Source organism: Anarrhichthys ocellatus, unplaced genomic scaffold, assembly GCF_004355925.1.
Source record: "Anarrhichthys ocellatus isolate YVR2014 unplaced genomic scaffold, GSC_Weel_1.0 scaffold107, whole genome shotgun sequence".
In the NCBI taxonomy this organism is placed as follows: Eukaryota; Metazoa; Chordata; class Actinopteri; order Perciformes; family Anarhichadidae; genus Anarrhichthys; species Anarrhichthys ocellatus.
The window spans coordinates 572,360-587,297 of NW_022280137.1; the positions used below are offsets into that span (position 1 = coordinate 572,360).

The 14,938-nt window shown below is 45.8% G+C and overlaps 1 protein-coding gene across 11 annotated transcripts in view; it reads left to right on the plus strand.

Annotated features, from left to right (window-relative positions):
- apbb2b (amyloid beta (A4) precursor protein-binding, family B, member 2b) overlaps positions 1-14,938 on the plus strand; it is a 46,607-nt gene that overhangs the window by 23,512 nt on the left and 8,157 nt on the right. For 6 of the 11 annotated variants that reach the window (XM_031876286.1, XM_031876291.1, XM_031876289.1 and 3 more), the window contains exons 5-14: positions 4,491-4,735; positions 5,461-5,592; positions 6,029-6,100; positions 6,878-6,928; positions 7,652-7,737; positions 7,889-7,949; positions 9,836-9,982; positions 10,446-10,573; positions 12,793-12,798; positions 13,643-13,757. In XM_031876286.1, coding sequence (XP_031732146.1) covers positions 4,491-4,735; positions 5,461-5,592; positions 6,029-6,100; positions 6,878-6,928; positions 7,652-7,737; positions 7,889-7,949; positions 9,836-9,982; positions 10,446-10,573; positions 12,793-12,798; positions 13,643-13,757 — 1,043 coding nt within the window. Of the gene's footprint in view, positions 1-2,417; positions 2,606-4,490; positions 4,736-5,460; positions 5,593-6,028; positions 6,101-6,877; positions 6,929-7,651; positions 7,738-7,888; positions 7,950-9,835; positions 9,983-10,445; positions 10,574-12,792; positions 12,799-13,642; positions 13,758-14,938 lie in introns of those variants that run through there. The other 5 variants (XM_031876290.1, XM_031876293.1, XM_031876294.1 and 2 more) reach the window with 3 other exon arrangements.

Sequence of the window (14,938 nt, forward strand, 5' to 3'; positions counted from 1 at the left end):
TGTGTGTGTGTGTGTGTGTGTGTGTGTGTGTGTGTGTGTGTGTGTGTTCTTACCAACCCATAAAATCCATAAAATGTATATTTGAAACATTTCTAAAGTGACGTCTTGAAATTGCTTGACAGCACAAAACCTCAATCAATTCAGTTTATCAGTGTCGTTACCTTGCATTGAGGATAAATTACTACTCTACGTAGCGAACGTTGTGGTGAGTCACCGCCTCCTGTTGTGGGCCACTGCTCTCTTAAACTAGCTTGTACCTTTGCAGCAGGTCTGTTGAAGTCATTGCACTTCTTCGTCGGCGTGACGTAAAGATCTGGATGTCCCGTTTAATGGGGACATCCTGCGAGACATATGAGGCACATCCATCTCTTCTGGAGCAGCAGCAGCCCCCGACCTCTGAGCTGTAGCTCAGCTGTAAACCATCCGCTGCTTTTTCCTTTTTCTCCCAGAATGCTTCTCTGCTAGCTCTCTGGTGACTCACTGTCCCCTTTTTTTGTGGATCTAAGGCTCTGAGCATCTGTGCGTTTCATTTCTCTGTGAGTGTGATTGGGAGCACGCTTGTTCAGAATTTGTCAGAATCTACTTTCCAGGTGTTCCTCTTCTTCATCTAAGTCATTCCAGAGTCAGGGCTCAACAGTAACGGTTGCCCGCCTCCCCGGAAAGTACACTCTGTGTTTCGGGCAAGTGGAATGCCTCATGCAGTCGTCCTATCGGGCAAATGAAAGATAAATGTGATCTTTATTAGGGGCCCATGATCAGTAAAAATATGCGATCGGGTGATCCCCATTAATGCCTGATCATGCTACATTGTGAGCAACAAATCCGTTGAAATCAGCAACTTTATTTAACGTAGCTCTCCTCTTGCCCGTTGTCAGCAACCGGTTGGCCCCATAGTCCTGATTGGCTAAATAACGGAGCTAACAATATATCAGCATTTTCATCACACATAGAAATATTAAATTGTAATTCATTCCCATCATGCTGCTCAGAGCAATCACAGTGAACCGCTCCTCTGCCGACAGCTTAGAGTCTCTCCGTTATTCTGCTAATAACGAAGCTAACGGCTAAAGTGTGGAGGTTCCATTCAGTTATATTATGGGGCGTTCAAGCTCCAGACACAAAAAAATGGGTATTGTGCGAAGGTTATAACTGTAAATGTAAAATGTAGTGGGGGCGAGAAATTTAAATAAATCCAGTTTTTTGAAAGATGTTTTCACAGCAATATAATAAATATATAATAATACATATTAGAGAGGGATGTTTGACTTCCTAACACTAGCTCTAAGCATCTTATGATACATAATTAAAACTACTAATGCCTCCCAAAAAATGAATCAAAGCAAATTATAAAAAAAAATACAATTATTTATGATAAAAATTGTGTGTTTTATGCAAATAACCACTATAGATAACAAAGTTAAAGTAAAACATTTAGAATGTTTTTTTGCCCAATTGTTAAAAATCTCTTGTTGACTTTATTAAGTAAGTTTGGCTACCGGGTGAGTAAAACCCCTCAGCCACTCCCCCGAGGGGCTGCAGCTGTGGATCAATGCTGGTGTATCGACGAGCCAAGGACGGGGACAAACGTAGACGCTGCAGTCTCTTAGGCAAGACGTATCGTCCTCTCGAGGGAATCGACGGTCCTGATCCTGGCATTGCTCATGTTGTCGATATCTAACACATAGTCGTCCATGCTGCCCCCCCCCGCCCTCTCACATCGACAAAGCCGTGTTGTTTTCCCAGGTGTGTGTCACATTCCTCTGTGGATGTTTGCGGGTTGGAGGGCCAGTACGAAGTCGCTTTCACACAGAGGAGCCAAAACACACACACACACACACACACACACACACACACACACACACACACACACACACACACACACACACACACACAACATGAGTGCAGTACAGCAACATGTAAGAGTCAGCAGTTTTCTTTTGCCAGATGTTTTTTCTCTCTGTCTCGCTCACTTCCTCCAACATTTCTTCACCCTCACTTTATCGAGGTCCTCCTCTTTTCTTTTCTCCCCGTATGCCTGCCTTCCTCTCTGCTCCTCATCCTCGCCCCTCGACTAAATATGATACTGAATGAAAGATGATGTGTGTTGGGTTGCCAGGGACAACCAAGCCAGGCTTAACGGAAGGTCGGGGGAGAAAGTGTTGACATTTGATGAGGAAGATTTATTTGTGCCTTTCTGTGTGCGTGTGTGTGTGTGTGTGTGTGTGTGTGTGTGTGTGTGTGTGTGTGTCTCTCGGGACAGGAAGGGGAGGGCAGGCTTATTTGAGCTGTTTGTGCTCCAGATGGAGGGAGAGCAGAGACGATAACAACAGCAAATATAGCTCAGCTGCAGGGGGATACACATCCTCCTTCTCTCCCCCCCCCCACTCTCTTTCATTCACTCTTTTCTCTCTTCATGTTCTCCATGCCTTTCTGTCCCCCACCCCCTCTCTCTCTCCTCTGTACTCTCTCTCCCTCTCTTTCCATCCCTGCCTGGGGTTTGCTCTGTTTGGTTACAGCACTGGGCTTTGCTGTGTGAGAGGCAGCTAGCTAACTATGATGCTGGGAAAAGACTACATGCTGGCCATTGTGATTGTCAATTACGAGGGTAGGTGCATCTGTCGGGAGTTGGCTGCATACTACAGTTTGAACGCTGCGTGCGTGCGTGTGTGTGTGTGTGTGTGTGTGTGTATGCACGCACAAGCATGGGTATATGTGTCTCTTTCAGCACAGGGATAAAGTTTGTTTCTGCAATGGTGTTGTTCTCTAGATATCTGTGGTCTGTGCATGATGTGTGTGTGTGTGTGTGTGAGTTGGTGATGGTGTGTGTGTGTATGTGTGTATGCGCTGTGTCGTTTCACTGAGAGAACATGTGTATGTATTTTGCACTCCCCTCCCCCTCTCCCCTCAACTCTGCTCTGGCAAGGAGCTGCATGCTAACGGAGGCTATCGTAGGCTAACTGCTACGTAGCTCGGCTGTGGCACGTTTCCCCACAGACTGCACGCTTTAGCTCTTCCCGTCTGATTCCACACTCGCAGAGTGTGACGCTGCTAACTTGGAGGCATGATGCACCATTCGAGCCAGTGGTATCTCCCTCCCTCTTTCTCCCCCCCCTCCCCCCCGTTATGTACGTACATGCTTAAATCTAAATCCAGTTCATCTCATGCTGGCACCAGTTCTCCGAGTCACCATCTTCCCCCTCTCTCAGCAGACAGACACTCTCCGGTTCTCTCTGTCGTAGATTTTCTGACCCATTTTTTTGCTCATAAAAGACTGCAACTCCCAGAAGGCTCAGCTTTACGACTCCTCGCTCTAAAGCACAGCCTTCAGCCCCCAGGGGGGATGTCTGCCAAGAGCGTATGTGCGCATTTTCTCTACACTGTATGAGCCATTTCTGTTTCCATTAAAACAACCAAACCTTTAATAACTGTGTGCGTCTGAACTCCCCAGTCGTCATGGTGACATGTGGCCTGCTGCCGTAGCGACAGGGCCGTGGGCTGCGTTTCATCTGCATGGTCAGCAGTTTCAGAACTCGTTATGTCACTCACACACACACACACACACACACACACTGCTGACCAGTCCCTCAGAGCATATATCACCTTTATGAGTCTCTACATCAACGTCACACACACACACACACACACACACACACACACACACACACACACACACACACACATACATGCCATCAATAGTTCTCTGTGTGTGTGTGTGTGTGTGTGTTTCAAGGTAAACGCTGTATTTCACCTCACATTCCATCACTGTCAAATAAATGATGTTAACGGTCTGCTCTCTGTGCTGCCGATGTGTTAGAGAAAGGAAGTTTAGATTTTTGTAGGTATTTGATTGCAGTTACATTCATTGTTGTTATTATTTCTCGTCGGTCAGCTTCATTCAGTTGTACATAGTAATCATATAGCAGGTGAATATGGGAAAAATGGACTCCCACACTGCTAAAAGTTTCCCTTTGTGCGAGTGATATGCAGTATAAATTGAGTTTGCAACACTGATGCTTTCATCGCCATCGCAATATGGAATAAACTTTAGGAACTATAGGGTTGGAGTCAAATTCAGAGGCAAGGCTGAATTATTCTAATCGACACGAACCACTGCAGACCTGCTGTTTTCTTGATCTGGAAAACAAAGTGGCACTGATGACGTGGTCCCTCATTTTTCTGATTTCATTGCCTCTTAAAAATGATTTGCTGTCGGTGTTCGTGGTCTTCCATCTCACGTAAAATACAACAGCAGCGTTTAGCAAGTGTTCCTCAGTTGTTGTCTGAGGAAAGACACGGCTGGTCGAATGACAGCTGCTGCTAATCGCAGTCAGCTGTTGATATTGTTCAGTGTATGTTCGTGTGTGTGTGGGGGGGGGCGCTAACTTCCATTTGGTCACATGGAGGAAAAAACTTATGTTTGTGTGTGTGTGCGTATGTATACAAGCATTTGTAAGAAAAGTACACAAGAGGTCTGTGACTTTTCCCCCCAGATATCTGGAGTGAGCAGTCCTTCCAGACCGACCCGGACCTGCCTCCTGGATGGAAGAAGATCACGGACATGGCCGGCGTCTACTACTGGCACATTCCTACGGGCACCACCCAGTGGGAGAGACCCGCCGCCCGCCCAGCACCCCCGGGACAGACCGAGTCCCAGGCTCCGGGCGAGCACGCGGCCTCCACGCCACGCAAGCACTCCCTGGGCTCACTCAGCCCCTCGCCCACTCCTGACCACGAGGTGAGAGACGGAAAACAACAAGCTGACACACATTTTAGCTCTGACTTCAGTCTTATTTGTGTTTTTCTGTTTTGTGCTGTAATTGTCAGTTATATTAGCAGCTGTTCAACTGGGATCACCTGAGATGGTTGAAACAGGCTGTTAGTCGTCCATCCATCCACAATGTAAAGAGACGATGAAGTCACAGATTTAAAGTTACTGTGAGGAACTTTTAACTGGTTATGAAACAGTCTCAGTTTCATACTATATGACCTTCATAAAGTAAACACAAGAATATAATACAAATATAATGAAGTCAAAATTACATATGCCGTAGTAATATTGTCGTATGCCTCCAATGCAATTCACTTGAAAATTAAAATCCTCTTTATTAGTCTCGTTTGTGTTTTTAGAACCTCGGGGCTTGATCGTCATTATTACAATTGGAGACGCCCCACAGCAGACAGTTAATATGAGAGCAGCTGCTACAACGCATGTGGATATAGTACGCTCGGTTGCCACATTATTAAGTACACCGCGCTAAAACTAATGCAGTCTAACACCACAGTCCTCCTGAATCCACTGTGTGTGTGTGTGTGTGTGTGTGTGTGTGTGTGTGTGTGTGTGTGTGTGTGTGTGTGTGTGTGTGTGTTTGTGTTTGTGTGTGTTTGTGTTTGTGTGTGTGTGTGTGTGTGTGGGTGTGTGTGGGTGTGTGTGTGTGGGCGGGCGGGCGGGCTCACTTGCAGGCGTCCCAGGCGGAGGTCTTCTTCGGGGGCTCGACTCGCTCGGGCAGCACCACCTCCGACAGCTCGGTGGAGCCGCTCTCTGCTCACGAGCCCGTCCTCGCCACGTGCGGTTTCGTCAACAGCTGCTACTTTGTGAGTAAAGCGTCTGTGGTATTCTGCACATTTTTAAGCCTCGGTATTTTATCGTATGTCCTGACTGAGATCAGCCAAGGGACTGGCAGACATAGGCAACGAGACGACTGGGTAGAGGGAGTGAGACAGAGAAGGGCGACGCCGTCGATACTGCGGTCGAGCAGCAGAGCAACAAGAACACGGAGTCAGTCAATCAGTCATCATGCAGAATGATGGAGGGATATGGAGAGAGGAAGGGAGAGTGATGGAGAGGAGCACGGTGTAGATAAGATATTGATCCAGTGAGAATGGACTGATGTTGACAGATAGATGTGCCAAAATCTCATTCTGACCTGCCGACTGCTAGCCAGTGATACCAGAGCCAAAATGGCAGACATAATCTTTTTTTTTTTTAAATCTTCATCTCTCCCCGGTTCCCTCTCTTTCCCCTCCTCAGCCTCGCTCCACATCTCTACAGGGGAGTCCTGATCCAGAGAGTCGCTCTCAGCTTCTTGAAGATGAGGACAAGGTAGGATACTTCAACACTCTTCTGTTCCCCTTCTGCTAACCGCTCGCCTGGTTCTCCTGTTATCGCCCCGTGGAGTTGAGCTTAATGTCTTTCTTTCTGTGCCGTGTGCTGTGGCACAGATAGAAAAATAAAAGAAGATACTCACAGCATCTGTATGTGTGCATTCTACTGTATATTTGTGTCACCTACAGAGCAGGGAGTTCAGTGTTTGGACATGTCTTCTTTGGTTTGGACAGTTATTGTGCACTCATGGACACTTTTTTATGAGCAGGAACACAGTGAGACGTTACAGACACACATGGCACACAAAGTCCACTTACATGTTTATCTTTAAAATGTTAAATGAACATACTAGTGTATTGTAGTGTTTTTGTTTTACCATTGATTCTTTAGTGGCTTTCTATCTTGCAAACTGGATAAGAATTATTGTTATTATTATTTGTATTATTATTAATCAGTTTTATACATTTTATTTTAATTACGGGGGGGCTTTTTAATCTTTTTATGGGATCGTCTACTGTCTGTATTGTTCCACATCGTACTAATCAGGAATCAGCAGATTCTCAGCAGCAGGCCGATCAATAGCAGCATGAGGCATTTTGATCGGCAGCATTTTTCCTTTTTAATAAAATGTCTCGCTGGGTCGCTCCTCATTGCAGCAGGCGCTCTGTGTGGAGTGAGCTAGTTAGCTAACATCCTTCTTCTGTCTTTCTTCCCTCGCTCCCTTCCTACCTTTCCCCCTACCACTATGTGTGTGTTTGAACACTGTGTGTGTAGAAACAGCCGTGGAGTGATTTTGGCGGAAAGATTGATAGTGAGATGTGGAAGGCAAGTATAACGCACTCAGCGGGTCTCTCTCGTGGTGCATTTCACAGCGTGGCATCATGTGCTACCACTTCACTGCCTTGTGCAGAGAGCATGCGTGGCTGATTGTTCCACATAAATGCAACCGCACCGACCACAGCATCTTCGTCATTTGGCTGCAGCAACACACACACACACACACGACAGGTTGTGTTTTCCTCACTCACCTATGAAATGTTGTCGTCTTTTCCCTTCCTGCAGAAGGGAAAGAAGGGCAGATCTGAATGAACGTTACACGTTAACTCCCTTTTGTCCATGCAGCATGCCCCCATGTACACGTAACACGCCATCCCTCCATCCGGCGAGGCCCACACAACGATGCATGCTGGCACGACATGCTGCGTGTGGTCAGAACATTTACTCTGTGCCTGCTTTAGCCCCTCTCTCACTCTCCATGTAACCTAGGAATGGTACGGCAGTCATACATGTAGGTGTGGGGACGGCAGCTCTAGTCGGATAAAAAAAGCACATTGACATGTTGAAACTGAAAGAAAGGCCCAATAGGAGGTGAACCTATTCAGACCTCATCTGTCTGGAGCCGTTACATCATGAGGGACCAGACGTCACACAGAGGACCGTTTTAGCAGACAGTATTACAGGTTACATGTGTGACACGGGCTTCAAGGGGGGGGGGTGTTTTTCTGTGTCACGTTGCACACTCCTGATAATGTCGTCTGTACATGCCAGGACCTGCAGGCGGCCACGGTGAACTCCGACCCCAGTCTGAAGGAGTTTGAGGGTGCGACGCTTCGCTACGCATCGCTCAAGCTAAGGTGAAACGCCTTTACACACACACACACACACACAAACACACACACTCTACTACACTTGTCTGTGTCTCTTACCAGTCAAGCCTGGTTGCTCTACTCTTGTGTTGGAGTCACACATTTTTTTTAAACCTTTTTTTGTATTTTGTTTTTTCAGGAACCGTCCAGAAGTGGAAGAAGAGCAGTCCAGCAGAGCCAACAGAGACCCGGAGACAAAGGTAACAGCCTGCCTGAAGCATGCATGTATTTTAGTCCACATTGTTCTGCTCTTCTGTTCTAACAATGTGTACACACAGTTCCTTTTTAAATGTCTAAATGCTAGATAAATAAATGTTAGTACGGCAGCAGAATACAGCAATGTTTGAGATCTTTTGCCGTATCTAAAGTTAGAGTTATCTAATCGCTTTAATCACTGCGGAACACAATCAACATTCCCAGGACACACGTGAAATGATTCTGTTTGCAGGTTTTTGTCTGTTTATGTCCCAGGCCTGTTTGTTTACTGGTGGTGTTTATGTTGATGGTGGCTGAGTGGAGCTGAGACATTAATCAATGCTGCCCTCAAGTGGCGAGACCAAAAACTACAGCTCAGCGCTGCACACAGGTGCATCGATCCCCAAGGCCTCTGAAACAGACAAAGCTGGGATTCAAATGAGACATTTCAAGTTGGGCTCAATAAAACATATGACTCAGTAGAAGGCCAAGCCAGAATACCAGCTAATGTCAGCGCAAGGAATACATTCATTTAGAGTCCAACTAATTCAACAGAAAAAATAGATGACTTAATTATCAGACACAGAGTCATTGCATTCTGTCACAAACTGCAGGAAAGGCTCAAATACACACCGAGGTGGATGTGTGTGTGTGTGTGTGTGTGTGTGTGTGTGTGTGTGTGTGTATGTGTGGCGTTCTCTCGGATCGCTGAGAAGATCGAAAGCGTCTCGGATTAGACTTTAAAGAGGACATCCAGCCTTTCTGTTTCCCTCTGTGTGTGTTTGTCTGGCAAAAATTCGCAATCCTTAGCAACAGTGACATCGTGATGAATACCAGACACAAACACAGACGAACAGTCAGGGCGTCTGGTCGGTAGCGCGCACACACACACACACAGACTTCCAGCAAATAGCCCACTGCAGCATCAGGATTGGAACGGCCCCTTTTCTACCAATAAAGGAGCTGTACACAAGGAAGGCCTCACTCAACAATTTCCTATCTATCTTAAGTCGAGAAACCGATAACTGCAGTACACACACAGGTGCCATTTTACTACCTTAAAATATTCCAATCAGGAGCGACGTCACTCAGAGTGAAACAATGATTTATTACACGTGCATGGAGGGAGTTGCTGAGGATCTGACGATGGTTTTTGAAATTTGACAGCAGCGATGTGATTGGCTTAGGGAGATCGCGGCAGAATCGGGTTGGTTTACTTAACGCCCATAATCAGCTGATTGAGAGAGAGATTTGTGAATAAATGAGAGTAAAGAGAGTCTTCCTGACTAAACATTAGTATAACAAGCTAAAACTCCTTATGGGCGCTCAGAGTGCTTTTTAAAATGTTTCAAGTGACAACAATATCACCACCCTAACCTCCTATGATAGAATAGCATCACACCTTTGCATTTTATTATCCATCTGGGCTACTATCTATGTGATTGACACACACTGAAGACATGATGTTACTATATGTCCTGCTGTGTTACACTGAAAGTTAGTAGTCCTTCACTTTGTTTTGATTTGAGCAGCTGATCCACAACCAATGGTTCCTTTGGTAGCGACTCACTCTATTAGCTGTCCTCTTTCATCGTTGACCTCCGTCGTCCACAAAGTACTTTCTGAACGGGCCGCTGAAATGAAATGAATACTTGATGAGGACAGACGGACGTGTCTCACTCCTCTTACAGTTTCTTCTTGTCCTCCAACATGCTTTGTTGTCCTCATCTGTTTATCTGCATTCGTCTTTGTGCAGTTCAAAGGATTTGGCTCGAAGCCTAAAACCGATCCCTGCTGGTCAGCGTGCCAAAAGCCTTGATATGTCTGTGCTCTCTGAACTGAACAACGTACATGTATCGTGTAACGTGTGGTGGCTTTGGCGTGTCCTCAGTGCTTCGCCGTGCGCTCTCTGGGATGGGTGGAGATGGCGGAGGACGACTTGGCTCCTGGAAAGAGCAGCGTCGCCGTGAACAACTGCATCCGGCAGCTGTCCTACTGCAAGAATGACATCCGAGACACCGTCGGCATCTGGGGAGAGGTGAGGGGGGGGGGGGAGGAGTGTTTCATGTGTATTGTTTTGCTCCGAGAACAAAAGTTTCTTTACAAGGGGAGGGGTGCTAGGAGAGAGCCAGGAAAAGACAGATGTGAACAGAACAATGTGTGTCAAAGATGGAGGGAGGGAGAGGAGAGTGAAGAGAGCAAAGTGGAGCAACGTTATGAAGTCTTTTCCTACCTCTCCGGTGGTTGTGTTTAATGTGAAGCGACAGAACAGGGAGAGAGAGAGGGAGAGGGCAGGAGAGGGAGAGAGAGGGAGAGAGAGGGAGCACTTCATCCTTCTTTCAATAACACACAGATAGGCTTCAGGCAAATATACTTATAAAAGAAAAAAAAGTAAAAGAAAGCAGCTGACCTTTTTAGATGAATGCTTTTTTCTTTCTTTGCAATGTCTTGAGCTGCAGGAAATAAGGATTTTGTGTGTGTGTGTGTGTGTGTGTCTCCAGGGGAAGGACATGTACCTGGTGCTGGAGAACAACATGTTGAACCTGATCGACCCCATGGACCGCAGCGTGCTTCACTCTCAGCCAATCGCAAGCATCCGGGTCTGGGGTGTTGGCCGGGACAACGGCAGGTCAGTCACCGTTTTTTCTTATATTGATTAATTTCCCCCTTTTTGCTTGTCCTCATGATTAATCATTAGCGTGCAAGGTTTACCCAGAATGCACGCCATGCTCTACTAAATCATCTCTAACATCTCCGTAGTGTCTTATCAACCTGGGTCATGACTTAGTGAGGCTTCTTGTTGTTTTCAAGCACTTTAATAATTGATGGATTAGTCACTCATTTAAATGAAGTCGATGGCACATCGCTCAGTTAAACAGTAAAAGGTCAGGATGACGGTGGAGGGCAGCAGACGGCTGGTGTGGTGACGGGCAGAAGAGAGGAGCTAGTGATTGATGATGAAGGATAAATTCATCGGGACAAAGGAGAGGGCGGGGGCGGGACCCCCTCCCCCCCCTCCGGCAGTCCGTCCCTCACTTTCACGGCCAAATCCACCGACGCCGCATGGTGGTGCTGCCGGGCGACTGGCAAAGAGCGCTCTGCACTGCTGCTGGTGACCGATTCAAATGTAGATTATCAGGCACAGCCAGGTGGACTGGAGCGGTCGGTAGCCGCTGAATAATTGGAGCTGGCACACACTCACACACACACACACACACAGACACACACAGACACCAACACATGCATAAGCAGAAGCGCACTCGGGGAAAGAGGTAAGGCTAAAAGCTCTTGGCATATTCAGAACTGCAGAATTCTGTTGCCTCGGCATTCTCTCTCACTCTCACACACACACACATACATGCAGCGCTGTAGCAGAGGGAAGAGGAAGAGGGGGGGGGGTTGGCAGGAGAGAGGGGGAGAAGGGGGATGGAGCTGCCAGAGGGGGAAGGTATGGTTAGTGCTCTCTGGGTGTGGAGCAGGACAGGTTGAGGAGTGAGCGCACGGCCGCGGTATCACCAAGGAGTCGACGGTGTGACGCTCCCGTACGCAGGATCACGGCCGCGTACAGCCGTGAGTAAATCTACATTTACCTTCTGTAATCTTGCTTTTTTGAAACCACCACTGCTGCTGTTTAGCTTTATTACGAAGTAGCAAAATAAAAGATCAGTCTGTGGGAGATTTGTAGCCAGTGTGAGGCCGTGCATGTGACAGAAAAACTCAGGTGGAGTGTGAACATCCGATGTGAGCGATGAACCGAGAGCGGCTGATCACAAATAGATGAAGAGAGTCCCGTTCATCCGAGTCCGGAGTCTGAAAACAGCAAACGTTCGCGATGCTGAGAAGCTCCAAGCGATGAAACGTGCATCAGTTCACGACTGACACGTGTCCGTGTGTGTGTAGGAACGCAGTGATGGCAGGAGCTGCTTTTATTCTTGTATTTATTCATGAGTTGTTGGACCGTTTGCCTTTAAAGATACGAGACCTTTTTGATTTGAAGCCCAGTCGTAGTGAGGAGTTCTCCTTCTCCATTCACTCACACACACACACACACACACACACACACACACACACACACACACACTCTCACAGTGGTCGTGTTGGCGTAGTAACCGTACCCCTCTCTACACATGTGCCACGAAACTCATTATCACCATAGAGATTACAGATTCCCACGGCAACCTTGACATTTTCAGGGGCGTCGGCATGATGATGAGATTATAGTGGGAATGAGATATCCCCCGCCCTCCTTTCCTCTGACTTTTATCTTCACTCTTCATCTTAGTGTTTTGTTCTGCCCTCATCTTCAGCGCTTTTATATTAATTGTGTACGTTGTGGCCATTCACTTCCAGTCTCCTCTGCCGGTATTTCACTTTCCTCTCGTTGTATCCACTCGCTCCGCTCCTCGAGGTAACTTCTTTTTTTACATTTTTTTTATTATGTGTCTGTCAGACACTCCCAGTCTATTTCCTTTATGAAAAATCAGCCGACAATGAATCCAGAACATCTCTCTGTCCTGCTGTTGCTCTCTTCTTCCTTCGCACCTTATTCAAAGTTCTGTCCGACTTTTATATATTTTCCCTTGGAGCAAAAATATGAAGTACGCATAAAAATGACCTGCGTTGCTGCTTTTCTGCACCGCTCTTCAAAGCTGTGTTTCTTGGGAAGTAGTTTCTGCACAGAACAAAGAAGTATGTAACTTGTGTTTTAGTGTGTGTGTGAGTTGCTGTTCGCCTCCTCTTTGCCTCCTGGCCCCCCAGCAGGGGGGCTGGTATAAAGAATTTGTTTTTTGTTCTGTCTTTTATTTCCACTAACTGGCTTCCTTTCCTCCCTTGCTTCCTTGGACACAGAGAGAGGTAAACACATTCCTTCCCCTTTCATCCCTCCCTACATTATCTCTCCATCATCTCCGTCATCCCCTTATTGTTTCATTTCCTCCGTGTCTCATTCGTCTCGTCTTCAAACTGGCTCCTGTGGTGAAGTGAAAGGTGACCTCCTCTGTCCTTGTCTGTCTACAAGCATTTTTTTTAAAAGTATGCACACACACGCACACACACACACACACACACACACACACACAAATGACACTCTTTTCAGGAGAGTTGCCCCTGAGGGGCTGGGCTCAGAAATCTTGTTACCCATCAGACCCGTGTTTCCTATTGCACAACATATTGAAGCACGCAGCTTGAAGGAAGTTATTCAGATGGATTTTATGTGCACATCTGAATGACGTAAATCAACGTGTGTGTGTGTGTGTGTGTGTGTGTGTGTGTGTGCGTGAGAGCTGTACTGGTTTCATTTGTTGCAGCTACATCTTCGTTCCTCTCTCTCCCTCCCTCTGTTTTCATTCCCTCTGTTCAGCTTGGTAGATAGTTTTTTCGGCTCCACTGGGCTCAGGGGAAAGTTCTCCCCTGCTGTCACTCATTCAACTCCCTCTTGCATCATGCTGCTCTATTGATCTCGAGGGTCCATTGACTTGTGTGTGTGTGTGTGTCCTGTATTCATCAGACAGATAAAGGTCAGCTAATCTGTCATCTGTCTCCAAGAGCTGTCTGTCTCAAAACTAGACACACACACACACACACGTCTAGTCTCTGAGTAGTACTGAAACTAGTAGTTTTCTCATTTCCACCCCCCTCGGTGTTTTTTTTCCTCCGTCCGTGTGTCTTCACTGACCCGGTGTTGTTCTCTCTTTCTCAGGGACTTTGCATACGTGGCGCGGGACAAAAACACCAGGATCCTGAAATGTCATGTGTTCCGCTGTGACACGCCAGCCAAAGCCATCGCCACCAGCCTGCACGAGATCTGCTCCCGGGTGAGTGGTTCAGCCCGGAGGCACGGATATAACTCCAACATGTGGAGAGAATGCTGATGTCATGATCACAATACATATTACAAACAAACTGAAGTGAAACACCTCGGGACAGCATTAGAAAAGTTATTGTTATTACGATTGTTTTTCTCATAATAATAATACCAATATTAATAATGTTATTAGAAAAAAAATAAGAATCATTATAAAATAAAGTTGTAATATTAGTATACTGTTGTAATTATATAAGAAAAATGATCATAAAATATTATACTCTTGAAAATAATATGTATAATGATCATAATGTTATCAGAAAAACAATCATAATAATAATAAAATTAAAATAATTATTGTAATTGTAATAATTAGAAAAATTATTACAATCATAATACTCATAAATAATAATAATGTATTACCAGCAGTGGTGGCACCTGAGCTCGTGTATTGTTTTATCATATTTACTATTCCACAGTCTCGGCACACATTTAACCGTAGCACTAATCTCCTCAAAGAGTCCAACAACAAGATTAAACTCATCTAAATTTTCTAAACACAGTTATCAGAGAGCTCTCTCTGCTCTGAGCGTCCTCTCTGAGATGAATACAGATTCATGCGAACCCGGTTACAAGAACAACATTTTTACTTTTTTTTATTGTAGTTGCTTTATTCACCGAACTCACCTGGAATTACTGGACTTTACTTTTGTTCCCAATGAAACATATTTACAGCTTCCGAAATCGAATAAGATGTTGTAAAAGAGCTTTAAATTCTGTCTTTGTTTACCGCTGACTCGAGCATAGTGTGTCCCTGAAATGTTATTCCTTTGAGGAAAAAGGTGACGAAGGAGCCATTTGTCCTTCTTGTCATCCTTCCTGCTAATTCTAACTCCCCCTCTTTACATATTATAGACCATGGAGTCTGTTTAATACAGAATTTTCACACTAGAAAGGATAAATAAGGAGAAGCAGAGACTTGGTCTCGGCAGGGGTCGCTGCCACAAACTCTCTGATTAAAGATATGTATAAATTATGTGTGGTATATTTCCATATTGTGTGTGTGATTCTGGCTGTTTTTGTCCGTCTGGTTCTGTGTTTTTCCGTATGTGTTTCTTTGGAAAGAGGAGTGTGGCCTGCTTAATGTGTGTGTGTGTGTGTGTGTGTGTGTGTGTGTGTGTGTGTGTGTGT